At 31.8% G+C, this 15,150-nt stretch overlaps 2 protein-coding genes across 5 annotated transcripts; one reads left to right on the top strand and one right to left on the bottom strand.

Moving 5' to 3' along the window:
- Window positions 1-874: 874 nt before the first annotated feature.
- On the top strand, window positions 875-4,197 carry LOC118035767 (abscisic acid 8'-hydroxylase CYP707A1). The gene is made up of 9 exons (XM_035041406.2): window positions 875-1,197; window positions 1,346-1,667; window positions 1,928-2,077; window positions 2,196-2,444; window positions 2,590-2,679; window positions 2,830-2,908; window positions 3,246-3,352; window positions 3,440-3,558; window positions 3,880-4,197. Exons 1-9 carry the CDS (start codon window positions 1,004-1,006, stop codon window positions 3,977-3,979), a joined length of 1,410 nt encoding a protein of 469 aa, XP_034897297.1. The 5' UTR covers window positions 875-1,003; the 3' UTR covers window positions 3,980-4,197.
- A 2,946-nt stretch (window positions 4,198-7,143) lies between these two features.
- LOC118035754 (thioredoxin-like 4, chloroplastic) lies at window positions 7,144-9,819 on the bottom strand. 4 transcript variants are annotated; one of them, XM_035041386.2, is made up of 5 exons: window positions 9,664-9,819; window positions 8,535-9,183; window positions 8,014-8,067; window positions 7,731-7,894; window positions 7,144-7,541 (listed from the first exon to the last, which is right to left on the bottom strand). In XM_035041386.2, the coding sequence occupies exons 2-4, from the start codon at window positions 9,105-9,107 to the stop codon at window positions 7,772-7,774; spliced, it is 750 nt and encodes a 249-aa protein (XP_034897277.1). In that variant the 5' UTR covers window positions 9,108-9,183; window positions 9,664-9,819; the 3' UTR covers window positions 7,144-7,541; window positions 7,731-7,771. The 4 variants fall into 4 exon arrangements, with proteins under 4 accessions (XP_034897277.1, XP_034897270.1, XP_034897285.1 ...); XM_035041379.2 differs by having other exon boundaries at window positions 7,144-7,561; XM_035041394.2 differs by lacking the exon at window positions 7,144-7,541 and having other exon boundaries at window positions 7,563-7,894; window positions 8,535-9,044.
- Window positions 9,820-15,150: the final 5,331 nt, after the last annotated feature.

A 15,150-nucleotide genomic window follows, 5' to 3' on the forward strand; every position in this document is an offset into this window, starting at 1 on the left:
CATATATTTTATGTTCTTATCTTTATCTATTTAACAAAACAAGTTTGTGTTTTGTATATTTGTTCTTTCTATTTTTTTAATATTTTAAAATGACAAAGATTTACTTTAAAATTATCTTAAAGACGAGTTTATTTTATGTTTTTGTTTTATCTGTGTAGCAAGTGAAGTTTTGTCTCTTCTATGTTCGCTCTATATTACAGGACACATGACAGATATACAACAGTATAGTTGTATTTTAAAGACCAATATGCAAATTGAATTAAATGAGAAGCATATATATGAACATGATCATCAATGCTTTTTTATTCTTCTGTGATACAGAGCTTTCTCCCCCGAATCTAGAATTTCTACCAAGTACTATCCCTTGCCACCACACCAACACCAAAAAGCTTCGTTTCCTTACCATAAAAGCCAAATTCAATCTGTTAAGTGCAGTCCATAAATATGGTAGACAACTAGATAGAGCAAGAACGTATACAGTAAATGGCCCCTGTCCCCACATGACTCCATGGGTGACAAAAAAGCCCCTAGATATTGGTGAAGCAATTCTTCACTCTAGACCTGGGGGATCGATAGGAATAATAAGAAAGTAAAAGGGATTAGTGATTCTGTGTGATCACTTTGAAGATTATATGAACACGCTAAGCAGGAGTGATGGACAATGGATGGTGAATTCTTGGACCTACAATAAAGAGTAGCCTTAGCAAGAAGTTGAAGAACATCTGGATAGGCTTGAGTGTGAATATCCATATCCTCCATGGTAAAATTCGCCCGTGTGATAAAAAGTTGTCCGGATTTGTTTCCTATTAAATTAATACCATATATAACTAGAGAGGTCACATTAGTTGTTTTTTGTCTTTTATTCTTTTGGACATCTATAAATCGACTTCCTCTCCCGCTCTCCCCATGACTAGAACAACCATTTCTAATACCTTGTGTGATACTGCTGTTAAAACCTGCTCTCAGGTGAGGGAGAGAAAGAGACAGAGAGACAGAGATAGAGATGGGAGGGATTCTTGCTTACGTTCTCATCTTTCTTGTAGGTGTAGTGGCTTATATCATTAAGAAAAGAAACAACAAAGAACCCTACACGGGATTTAAGCTCCCACCAGGTTCGTTGGGATGGCCTTACATAGGAGAGACTCTTCAACTCTACTCTCAAGACCCAAATGTGTTCTTTGCTTCCAAACAAAAAAGGTTCTTTTCTTGGTCCACTCTTAATTATTTCCCATGATCATCTTTGAATCCTTCTGATTTCTTCATTTATTCCCCTCCAGTGCGTGTTAGTTTTCTTTTTGAACATTTTGTTTGCATGCAATTGAATGTGGTGTACATGGTGATATAGGTATGGAGAAATATTCAAGACCCATATTCTTGGTTGCCCTAGTGTGATGCTGGCTAGCCCTGAGGCAGCTCGGTTTGTGCTTGTGACTCAAGCTCATTTGTTCAAGCCAACATATCCCAAAAGCAAGGAACATTTGATCGGTCCATCAGCTCTTTTTTTTCATCAAGGAGATTACCATGTCCGTCTAAGGAAGTTGGTTCAGGGATCCTTGTCTCTGGATGCAATTCGAAATTTGGTTGCTGATATTTCTGCTACAGCAGCCTCTACCTTAGACTCATGGGATGGTGGACATGTCCTCAACACCTTCCAAGAAATGAAAAAGGTTAGTTGGTGAGGTTCAATATGTAGTCAACATTTAGCACAGATCAATTTTTTAATGCCACTTTTCTACTTTTGATATGTTGTTACACCCAGCCTAGATTCTATATGGCTTTCTTTAAGTGTTAATTCTTAGTGAATCTTTACATAGTTTTATATTCCTTGCTTGTGCAAACGAGCCCTTTTTAAGGTCCTGTTTGCATTATTTACATGCTCTTACTCGGAATCTTGTAATTCTCATGGATTTGTGCTTTACCTTTGCAGTTTTCTTTTGAGGTAGGAATACTAGCGATTTTTGGCAATTTGGAAGCCCATTATAGAGAAGAATTGAAAAGGAACTACAGAATTGTGGATAAAGGCTATAATTCCTTTCCAACAAGCCTCCCGGGAACTCCTTTCAAGAAGGCAGTGCTGGTGAGCGTAACAAACAAGAGTACATTTGCCTTCAGATTTTGTTCTATGATGTCTCATAAATTGTCCTTCGACATGCATTGACTCTTCAAATAATTTCTAAAAAATCGATGTCCTACAGGCAAGAAAGAGGTTAAGCAAGATTCTTGGTGATATTATTTGTGAAAGAAAAGAGAAGAGGTTGCTTGAAAAGGATCTCTTGGGTTGTCTGTTGAACTCAAAAGATGAGAAAGGAGAAGTCTTAACCGATGATCAAATCGCGGATAACATTATTGGAGTGCTTTTTGCTGCTCAAGACACCACAGCTACTGCCATGACATGGATTGTCAAGTATCTCCATGACAACCAGAAAATTCTAGAGGCTGTAAAGGTATGATTAAGAACAAGCCAAGTCATCAGCAGGGTCTAGAACAAGTCTTTCTCACATTTGTTTCTTGTCTGTCTTTGAATTCTATCCATAGATACAGTAATTGTATTAATTCTTGATAATTATTGATGATGATGTTTCCTAATAGGCCGAACAGAATGCAATTCGCAAACTGAACGATGAGGAAAACAAACCATTGAGTTGGAGTCAAACTAGGAGCATGCCATTAACCCACAAGGTATGCAATAATGTTACAGAGCTGTGATTTTAACACTTCCAAGCACAAGGCATTAATTTTGGCACTGTAAATTTGTAGCTCTACTTATTTGCCTAATGGGATATCATTTTGTTATACAAATGGCTAACAGAAAGTACTACGGACTGGCAGGTTGTGCTGGAGAGCTTGAGAATGGCAAGCATTATATCTTTTACGTTTAGGGAAGCAGTGGCTGATGTCGAATACAAGGGTAATAAGAGGAAGAATAACTCATATCTATTTGAATTTCCAAATATCTGAATCTAGGACTCCTAGTAGAAATCCAAGTCTTAACAGTTAGGCTATCCCTGGAGACCTGCCCGTATCGATTTAGCAAAAAAACTAGGCGTCCTGTTCAGATGGGGTGGTCAAATTCGACTGTATTTTCAATATTCGGAGAGCAAATGCAAGATTAAAACCATAGATGATCCTACTTAGATGGAGTGGTCAATTGAGCTTATATTGGATCTGGCCATAATTCTTTCAACATTTATCACAGAAATTGACGTTTATTTAGGGAAAGTGACTCACACCGAACTTTGTGACAGGGTACTTGATTCCGAAAGGTTGGAAGGTGATGCCTTTGTTCAGGAACATTCATCACAATCCAGAATATTTCAGTGACCCTCAGAAATTTGATCCTACAAGATTTGAGGTATGAATAAACATAGTAATTTTTGGTTTGTGACCAAGGAATTTCTTTTTTTCAGATTTTTATCTCACTTTTTGAGTGTGTGTGTAGGTTGCACCAAAACCCAATACATATATGCCATTTGGTAGTGGACAACATGCCTGTCCAGGCAATGAACTTGCCAAGTTGGAGATTCTTGTTATGATCCACCATTTGCTCACCAAGTTCAGGTATCGCCGAAAATCACAGCAACTATACATTGAATGTATTGTCTGTCTATATTTGGTTAACGAATACGAGATACCCTTCTGCTGGTCCCGTCCAACGAGATTTGCCTGTAAACCTTTTTCCTAATCAAGTCTATGTTAACGTCCTGCACAGTAGATTTAGCAGCTAAACAGTTCAGTGTTCTCAAGCGTTGAATCCAAAACAGAATTATAAGAAATCTAAGAGATAGAGCAGATTCCTGGTGCATTGCAGAGGGCCTTGGAGATTGCTCAATCTCTGTGTGCAAGGAATTGACAGTGGCTTTTTGTTATTTTGCTTTGCAGATGGAAAGTGGTGGGATCTCAAAGTGGGATTCAGTATGGCCCATTCCCTGTGCCATTGCATGGACTTCCAGCCAGATTTTGGAAAGAATCTACCAGCTAGGATTGGTGCTCTCTTCATAAGCTGCTGAGATGCCATTTTTCTCCAAATTCACTTGTTATTTTAACAAATAGTATTGTATTCCTTTTTAGCCAAGTTTTTCTTATTTTTGCTCCTAATTAGCAGTAGGGTCTAAGCCATATCCTCTCCCAAGGCCCATTTGGGGATTGTAAGAGATTCCTATTTTTCTTATCAAATCCCATCTCTTATAATTCTCATTCTGATTCAGCCATTTTTTATATCTATTCTGGGATGTGTGTAATGATCTTCATGAGGGTTTGATTCTAAATTAGCAACCATGCATGTCGAGTCGATCCAAATTCCCTGAGTTATTGTTATGACACATGGTGCAATAAAATAGAAGATCGGAGCTTTCTAAACTCTAGATCAACTTGTAAAGAGAATTTACATTTTATAAATTCTAAAATTTTTAATACAATAATTTACAAAACTATTTAAATAAGAGTTTGACTGATCTAGGCTGAAAACAAAAAGAACTCCAAAACTAGAAAAATAAAGAAAGAGTCCAAGGATGATCGGAAAAATAAAGAAAATTCAAAAACATTATATTGTGAGTCGAATTTGAAGGTATTCTTGAACTTGAACTTGGCCTTTAGAACGTATTTCAGGGATGAAATTATTAAATAAAAAATTAAAGTTATTTTTGTCAAAAAAAAAAACTTTAAAACATTCAAACTTTTTTTAAAAATTTATTTTATTTATCTAATGCATAAATATATTTTCTATGCATGTTGAAATGTACGCTTCTCACGTGAGCTTGCTTTTGAAATATATTTGGTATTGTAATAATTTTTAATTTTAACCCAAAGAAAATAGTTAGTTATTATATTAATCAAATAGTTTATGTTTTTTAACATGGGTGTCGTACATGATTGTATTTTATATTTTAGTTTTATAAAAATATATTTTTAATTTATTTTATATGTAAAAGTCTATCTCATAATAATTACATATTTTTTAAAAACCTAAGTAAATGTATCTTTCTTAAATTTATTTTTGAAAAAAAAACCCAGTAGAAAGAGCTATATTACTAGTGTATTTGATATTATGATATGAGTTATTTTTTTAAAATATTTTTTATTCAAAAATATATTTAAATAATATTTTTTTAATTTTTTAAAATTTATTAACAATATAGAAACATGAGAGAGAAAATAAGAAATTTAGGAAACGCAACCCAACCTGAGTCGAGTGGCATCACATTTTTTACATGGCCACGTGTCTGTCTGAGAAGCGTGGTCGCGTAGCTGCCCCCCAGGGGAGTTCTCTGAAAGAGGCTGCACGAGAGCCATTTGTTGCACGGTGATTGGCGTCGTTGCAAAAAGATGGCCTAACTGGCTGGAAGGCACCTCTTAAAGGGCACAGACTTTGGCTAACTACAAATCTTTTCCCCTGGATTATGGTCATGGACCCTACCTAGGATGTGGCTACTAGAGCTTGATAGCCCTTATGCTACTGTATTTTCCCAAGTGGCTCCAGATTTCGCGATATCTGAAGGACGACCGCTGTCGGAGAAGAATTTTTGCACAGGTTTTTTCATATTTCATCAATCATATTGTACGGTGGATAGTAAGAGCACTGGGTTTCACTGCACCAGCCAATCAAGCAACGTGGGCCCACTGCTGTGTTTAGCTTCTCTCCAAAGGACCTGAGGAGGCCCTCCGGAGGGCTTGCCGTGGACCCTCCCCCCCGGGCTATCCCAAAGATTCGAAACTCATCGTCCTCGTTTGACGATGGGATTCGGGAATCCTTGGAAGAGGTTACTAAAATAAACGACATGCTGTTCGTTCATTGGACGGCCAGATCATTGTGCTGAATCTCTCTATAAGTGAAGACATTGAAAGCGAATGTCATGATTCATGAACGACAGGGTAGTCCTTATTGGAGGCTTGCTAGGTTAAGATGCGGGTGGACTAAAAATATAGTTTGGTTAGTTTATCATAAAATGATATTATTTTAAATAAAAATTAAAAAAAAAATTATTAGGGTTGAATTGACCCATGACTAGAGTGATTTGAGGCTTAGGGTGGATCAGGTTTCAAAAAAAAATTTAGGGGAGAATTGACACAGTGTAAAACGATTAAAAACACAAATTGATCCCTGATTTCGTCAATTCAAGACAAATTTAATCAAAACTTATTGACTATTTTTATTTATTTTTTTCTTTCAAAATAATATCATTTTTTACCTTTTTAATAAAAAAAAAAATTGTTTGACTTGAATTAACTTAGATCAACTCACCCGTACTTGTCTCGAATAGAATCCCCAGCCAACTCCTAAAATATAAGAGAATAGCCTAAAATATTGAATTAAATGGAAAAATCAAAATTACATAAAAATCCAAAATAAAATATAGAGAACGGAAATCAAATTTAAAAAAACAAAAAAATCAAGATTATAGAATCAATAATGATATTAAAAATAAATTAAAATTTGATAGAAAGATTCAAAATCAAAATATTAAAGGTCTAACCTTAACTATCAAAGGATAAAATTAAAAAGAAAAATCAAATAAAAAAATAATCCAAAACAAAAAATAAAAATCAAGAGAATGAACAATTTTTTTTTAAAAAAAAAAAAACCAAGATTATGTATCCAAGAATGAAATTGAAAACAAATTAAAATTTGATAAAAAAAGCTAGGAACTAAAATTTGAAATCAAAACATTGAGGGCCTAACATTAAATATCATAAAACTTTAAATTGAAGAGTAAAATTAAAAAGAAAAATCAAATTCACAAAAGAATCCAAATAAAAAATAAAAATTAAGATTATGAATTCAATGATAAAATTAAAAATAAATTAAAATTTGATAAAAGAGCTAAAAAATAAACTTAAAAATCAAAACATTAAAAGCCAAATATAAAATGTCATAAAATTGACAAAATTATGTTTTTCATGGCTAACATGAAATTCAATAAGAGAAAAAGAAAAGGAAATGATGATCGGTGGCAAGCCATCATTCAAAACACCACACGAATTGCTCCATGTTAAAGAAGGCATCGTGAAGCTTCAAATGTCATGGTAGAAGCTAGTATTATTCCCCTAGCGACTCACATGCCACTCAAAGCATGTTGTTTTTGTAGGGCAGGGGTAAAATAATGAATTTATTGTCCAAAGCGCAGTAAATTATGAGTGTGTGCGCAGTGAAAATTTGATATCTTTTAGCTTTATATATAATAAATAAAATCACATGTATGCATCAAGAATGTACCCTTGATCATAATATAGCTTCTTTTTTAATCAGAAAGAATCGGTATGTGGTAAATAATATGAGATTGGATTCTTTCCAACAGGACTCTTGTGGTCTACCTTGTTTTGGTGTTTCCTATATCCTGAATTTTCCGCACTAAGAGTAAGTATACTCTCAGTAACAACAATGACAATGCCATTCGCATAAACAAACAGCTTCAACCATGACTTAGAGCATGCTTCAAGCTTTAAACATTTGCACTTGTATAGAATGTCACAAGATGGATAATTACCTCTTGCAGCTGCAGACAAATGACCAGCACACCTTAAAGTTATGAAGTAAACCCCGCTCCCTTCAAAAGCAGAAACCGAACTAGCACATCACAATAGTGTTGATTAAATAGAAATTCGAAGATGAACTTGTACTTGTATGCTTAAAGAAAGTTATGTTTCAAATGAAGCACACCCTATATATTATTGCAGATGAATATGTCCTATATGTCACTTAATCAAATCTGTCTCCACATAAAGTATTACATTACTTTTGTACAGGAGCTTGAGGTTGGACAGAACCATATTTAACTTAGGTGTCTTGAGCTGCTGGTGAAGTGTATTTCAGAATTGCTCCAAGAATCCTCTCTTTGTCCCTGGTAGGGAACGATTCCACCAGCACTCCCTTTTTATAGAAGTGGAAGAGGGGAACAGTCTGCATCAATTCAGGTTCACTCATATCAATATAAATATTAACGGGGGAAAAAAACGATCAGTGGGGTGCATATTGCGATCGTAACGAACAAAGAAGAGCATATAGATACCATATATTACCTTGATTCTAAGTCGTTCAGCAACCTCAGATTGTTCATCATACTCATCAATTACCTGCATTAAATAGCATGGTCGGAAACTCACTTCATTTGAAACCAGAATATAAAAGCTATATTTCTTGGTTTATTGCAGAATAAAGTCATGCTGAAACTGATGATCATTCAATCAAAATAGGCCAAAACCTGGCTAGGAGAGTCCAACAATGACAAGCAGGTGCTTTGCTAGAAAAAACATCCTTTTAAATTGTGCTACCTTCAGATTAATATCCTCTTATTTAAATGGTTTTCGGAAATTGTCTGCTGATTTTTGTTAATATATTTGATAGCACAATTCAAATAGACATCAAGTTATCACAAACATCCTACTTTTTTGTTGGTAGCTTGTTGGGGGAGTACCATATTAGGTTGATGATGGTAACTAACTCCCAAACATTTATGTGCTTTTCGTGCATGGTCCTTGAACAATATTTAGAGATTATGAGTTGTGCAATCTGGACAAATTAAGCTTACAGAAATGCTCACATTATGCTTTAAGAAGGTTACTGCAGCCTCTTGATCACCAGAACCCTTGCACAATTTTGCAAACCCCTGCTCTATATACTTGCAGCTTCCACAAGAAGTGCGATAAAAATCTACCACCACTAAAGAATCAGTTTCTTTGGCCTTCTCAAGAATTCTAAGGAATTCCTCATCAGTCTTGAATTCTCTAACACAATCCACAGGACAGAGATCATCATCTTCATCGGATAATTCAGCTGGGTTTTCATCAACCATGGCTTTGATTCTCCCAGGCCGCCAAGCACCACTGTTTTTTGGAAAATTCAAGCCTGCATGTCTAGTGATAGAGGGGAATTTTGCCTTCATAAGACATGACTTCTCATTACCTCTACAAGGAAGCATGCTTGGAGCTACACAAGGAATTCTACAATCAAGTTGTCTATCTGGGTTCCTTCCAAAACCGAAAGAGGCCTTGGAATACAGAATGTTCTGCTTTTGCATGACAACATTCAGCGAGCCTCCGCAATCTATATGCTGATTAAAAAAAACAAGAATTTTACAAGCTAAACTTTGGCATATCAACAATAATATATCCATCAACCGATATATTCATCATCCAAAAATTCCTCACTCTTCATATCATTCCATCAACTGAGTGGCATTCAATGCGTCACTATACAAAACCAGAAATATCAGAATTATTACTTCATTGGAAATATCTGAAATTTAAAAAAAAAAAAAAAAAGATATTCCAAAGGATGTCATGAAAACGTGGTCCTAAAAATACATTTCTTGATATTCATGTTCCTAAAATTGTACAAATAATATTTCAAATTCTCTTCTAACCACCAAAAGTGGGATAAAAAAAAAACCTCCCCACACATATCATGTTTAAGCTATACAAAAAAAAAAAATCTCTATGCAGTCCACAATTCTCAAATTTTCAGTTTTTTTCCAGCATTACATGACACTGTAACAAAACAATTGAAAGGGAAACAATTAAATTGAAGTGGGTATTATCTTTCCAACTTCGCCCGACAAAGTAGAGAACTCAAAGACTTTAAGATTGCCTAAGTAAATTTGGTTGCCATGAAATGCTTAAAGTAGAAGACAATAAAAAGTCAGATGTTATAGATTATGTTAGAGAGGTTACCTGTTGCAATTGGAAAAGAAAGGTTCGCGCTTTTTCCATATCCGGTTAAGCTTCAAAACTTCGAATGAGAAGATGACAGCCAAGATACACCATATCCATTTCTTTTTTCCCCGTACATGCTCTCCCCAAAATTCCAAGCTCGATCTATTTCCCTTTTTTCACATTCCTCTCTAATGGGCCAATGTTTAAGTCCACCTAAATAAGCCTGGACCATTACAATAGGCTGCAGCCTGTATGGAATACGGGCTACGAGTTCAAGAGGCCCGCAACTGCATCTGAGTAGTCTCTTGGCATTCGGCTTGGATATTTAAAAGAGTATATTATTTTTTAATTTCTAGGTTTTCATTTTAGTTAGAAAGCCAATATTGAATCTGTCTTTTTATATTTGTTCATAACTTAGTCCTCCATCAGTTCTAGATTACAATATAATTGTTTTTTCCTTGGGATGTCCTCAAATTTTAGTCAACCATGGTAAAGAAACTATTTTGTTTTTTTTTAATAATAAAAAAATAACTAACAAGATAATAATAAAAATTATATAGGTATTAAGTGGTCCTTTGTGATGTAGGAGTTTCTTGGAAAAAAATTTATTTTTTAATTTTTTTATTTTTTCCTTTTTAGTCTAGGAAATTTATTTTATTTTTATTCAGTATATTTAGGCCTTTTTAGTTTTCTACTTGCAATAAATAGTTTTTTTTTTTTATTTTCTATTCAATATTAGTAGACTTTATAGTGTTTTTTATCTTTAAATGTTTTTACTTGTAGTAAATATTATTATTTTTTGCTATTAGTTGTGTGGGTGAATATATGGGTAATTATTGTGTGATGTTATTAAAAATTCTGGTGGCAGGATTCCCGAGGATCACTTGTTTTTTTTTTTTTTTGAACTTAGAAGATTTTGGTTGAATAACGTTATGGTAGACATTTTCATAGTGATATGACAACACATGAACAATAATAAAATAATTATTTTTAACAAATAACTCTATAAGAACTTCAATTTTGTTTATGAAAAACAAGAACTAAATAAAACAATATAAAATGATTTATTTTTTAACATAAATTAATCACATGACTTTAACATAATTAAAAAATAATTTGATTATTATTTTTATATCTATATACATGGAAAAAAAATATTATTGTTTTTAAAACATATTGTTTTGTCATGTCCCATATATAACATAAAGTTTTGTCCAATCAATTTGGACGCGCGAAATCATCTGAAGTGTATACAACTAAATTTAGGTAAGGTGGTGTGTTTTCAAAACCAAATAGGTAGCTGCTACTGTGAGCTGTGTTTGGTGACAAAAATTAAACGGAATCGACCATATTAATTAGAAGCGGGCTCTATTATCTTATTTAATTAATGATGAATAAAATAAAATAAATTTTGGAAAGTTTATTTTATTGTTGTTATATATCAATGTTAAACTTATATATTAAAAAAATAATTAGATATTATTATTTTAATTTTAATTTATTTTGAGTGTTAAAGTTAATAACAGTATAATAACATTATTTATTCAAATTTGAATAGATCAGTTGGTTGACTTGAAACCTGACCAACCTTAGGATTTAGACCGGTATAAATTTAAAAAAAAAAATAAATGAAGGATTGAAATTGTTTGAGCCATTTAAAAACTTTACATGATAATAATTATTTTTATTTTTATATATCTTAGTTATACAAATTTGGAATTAACAGCTTTTTTAAGGAGTTATTTTAGGGGTTAAAAAAAAATTGAATTTTTCTAAGGGACGAATTTAATTTTTTTTCCTTGGGACGTATTCCCTCTGCACTTTTACTCCATAATTATCTTAGGGACAAATTTATTTTTATTTTTTTGTTTTTATTTTTTCATTCAAACATATTTTTCTCCTCACCGTTTTCATCTATTTTGTTCTTAAATAATTTATGTAAAATCCCTAAAATTTTATGAATATTAAAATACTAACCTAGAGAGTAAAGATAGAATAGATTAAATTAAATTAAAGACATAAAGTTAAATGACAATGGATAAAATTAAAAGAAACAAAAGAATATATATACCACAAGTTGCTAGGAAAAAAGATGGTAACAAAAATAAAATAACTAAGCTAATGGGGCTAGTATGTAAATCGCCCAGAGTGAAGACTATAAGAACTCATAATCTTTCTCTTTTAGAAGGGGCTGCATAAAAAAAAGAAAGGGTCAATTATTTTTACAAAAAATTGAGAGAAAATGCATCAAAATTGAAGGGGATTTGAGTGAGATTAGTTTATGTTGTGAGGGAAACAACATCAAGACAAGAATAAAAAATAAAAAAAAATTTTTAAAAAAAATAAAAGAGATTTAGAACTGATCAAAAGAAAAAAAAAAGCAGAGTGTCAAAAAATTTCGACTAGTTAAGAACTGAAACTCACTTCATCATCAAGAAAAAGGTTTTAAGCTTGATTTCATAATTTATATTGAATTCAATTTAGAATTGATGCTTTAATTATAAATTCTAGGTTAGGGTTCATGAAAAAAAAAAAAAAAAGAGGAAACAAGGAGTTTGTCTTGTTTGATGAAATAAGGATAGGAAATGATGAAAACAACATAAAAAATGATTATTTTTTAAAAAAAATCCTAGCGCTGTAAAGTATTTGGTGCTGGACTTAAAAATTTGCAATGTTATGATGAAGGAAAATTATGTAATTTGGGTAGGAAAAATAAATGCATTGAATGGTGAGAAAAATAATAAGAAAAAAACTTTGTTATATGTTAAAATTAAAAAAATGAAAAATTGAACAGCTTTACTGTCCAACTTATAATTCATACTTAAGACTCGATAGTGATTAAAAATTAGAATAGGTTCTACATGAAAGTTGAAGTAAGGGAATGTATCTTTCAAATGAAATTGACCTCCCTTAAATCAGAGCGATAAAACTCCAGATATAAATTAAAAATCAAAAAAAAGGTCAAATAAAAAATGACTAAACAATTTTGATGTTGCGATTAGGATTAGTCTTGGACATGTCAATGAAAAGAATCAAGTTCCTCTTTTTTTTGGAGATGTAGTTTCGTAACTCAATTTTTGAAAAAAAAAACTATATATGAAATTAAATTTTTAATCTTAGATGTGTTTTAAACAAGGATTAGCTTAAATATATGGAATACTATTAAATTATATCAAGTCAATAAATAAAATGATAGCCTATTGAGTTAGAATGTAGAATAATCGATGATGGAATAATAAATGATATTATTCTTGTTGATACAAAAGAAATTACAAGATTCACTTAATAGTAGATAATTGGTTCACATGACTAGATTTTAGATAGGTGCTCGACATCTTACAACTAGAGCTTTATTTAATTGTGTTTGTAATTCATTCTTAAATGAAAAGCAATCTTGGTTGATAAAATGATAAATTATTGAAGAAACAAGTTATTTTAATAAATAGGACTAATATCCTAGTAAATGAGACTAATACCCTAATTAATGGGTAAATAAGAAATTAACTATCCTGTTAAATGGGGCTAATGCCTTAATTGCCGGGCAATTAAGAAACTAAGATCCTAGTTAATAGGATTAGTGCCCTAGTTAACATATATATGAAAATAGTGATTATTTGGTTAATTAGATTGTACCCTGGTTTATAGGCAAATGAGAATTTGATTTTTTAATTAATGGGATGATTTTTTTGATTAATGAGTTCTTGGAGAAATCATTTCTTAAAATTATTGGGACTAGCGCATTGGTTATTAAGGAATTGGAGAAAATAGTTAACGTAGAATTTGAATAAATGGTAGTTTGGTAAGAGATGTTGTGTTTTTAAAATATGCAAATTGTGTGAATTTGGATAATTACACGTGCAGAAGTGATGATAATAATAGTAAATAATTTTTGTGCATAAACTAGTTATTCTAAGTATCTTATAAAATTTCAGGTACTTCAAATTATTGTTACGAGCAGTGGATATTGCATTAGTATTTTATGTAATTAATGCATATTTTCTATGTAATATAATTTTGTAATTAAAAAAAGTGTATAAATCTAAATTAACCATGAATGATGTATTTTATTAGTTTCTTTAGAAAACATATGATTATAATATGTAGACTAAATTTCATGTTTGATTTTCATTAAAGTAGATATGTGGTTGGAATTATATCGTAAACGTGTTAATTGTTTTATTACCTGAGATATTCTCAGTTGATATAATGATTGATTCTGTTGAAAGAATACGGGAGAAGAAAAGAAAGAAAGTTATTCTTATGCATACTATTGAAATTAGTACGAGTTATTACAATTTCAAAAATTAGTTGAAATAGCATTTAATTACTGTTTTGATATTGACAATAAAATAAAGCACCTATATTTTTATATGCTATTTATTTTCACATGATCGCTCCTTCTGATTTGGTATTGAAATTTAATGGTCAAATAAATGCATACCAGGGGCACCTGTCCAGGTAAGGACTTTACTCCAAAAAGTCAATTTTCTGCTTAGTTTTTTAATAAAATAATTAACAAATCTGATTGGTTTTAGTTTTGTAATAAAATAATAAACAAATCTGATTAGTTTTCGGGTCCTCGACTAGTTTAAAAGCATTTTAATTAAATATATGGTTATGATTGTTTTATAAAGTATTTTTTATTTAAAAATATATTGAAATAATATTTTTTTTTTATTTTATAAAAATTATATTTGATATCAACATTAAAATAATATAAAAATATTTAAAAAATATTAATTTAAAAAAAATCAAAACTTTTTAAAATATAAAACAAACAATTTTTTTTTATAAGATTCTAGCTTCATGACTGCCATTCGGCAAGGCTTAACCTACTGTGCAGATATAATATATATATATATATATATATATATATATTTTTTTTTGGTAAGCCGGGGTGTCCGGGTCAGCTTACGCGCACAATGACTATTCCCCGGGCCCACTGAACATCCTGCAAGCCTAGTAGGTAGGTAAGGCACCGTGAGGGTGATATGCTGATACTCTTGAGGATCGAACTCGGGACAGTCGCAAAACAAACCTTGCAGTTGACCACTGAGCTAGACCCTCATGTGTTTCTGTACATAATATTTGTACTTTTAAGTGGTATACGTAGAAGAAGAAATGCAATACGGCATTTAAAAAAAGGAAAAAAAATTATATACACAGTGTTCCTCTTTTCCAGGCTTAACCTCCTTCGCAATTTTTTAGGTGATTTTTTCTAGTGGTGGCATGGAACCCCTTGGTCGCTGCCTTGTTATGTTTTATACCAAGAAAAATAATAATAATAATAATAAAACTTTTCATGCAGGTAATATATAGAAGCATAAACCTAAATTTAGTTACTAATTTGTACATTTATTTTCAATTAAATTTTATGATTACAAATTTCATAACCCAAATGTTATCTACATTTCTCAATATTATTTTTTTCATCAATTCTTCTTATTATTCTTTAAATAGCATACATGTATTATACAATAAAACAACATCAAGAGTGATGGGGTA

This window comes from Populus alba, chromosome 14 (genome assembly GCF_005239225.2).
Source record: "Populus alba chromosome 14, ASM523922v2, whole genome shotgun sequence".
NCBI lineage: Eukaryota > Viridiplantae > Streptophyta > Magnoliopsida > Malpighiales > Salicaceae > Populus > Populus alba.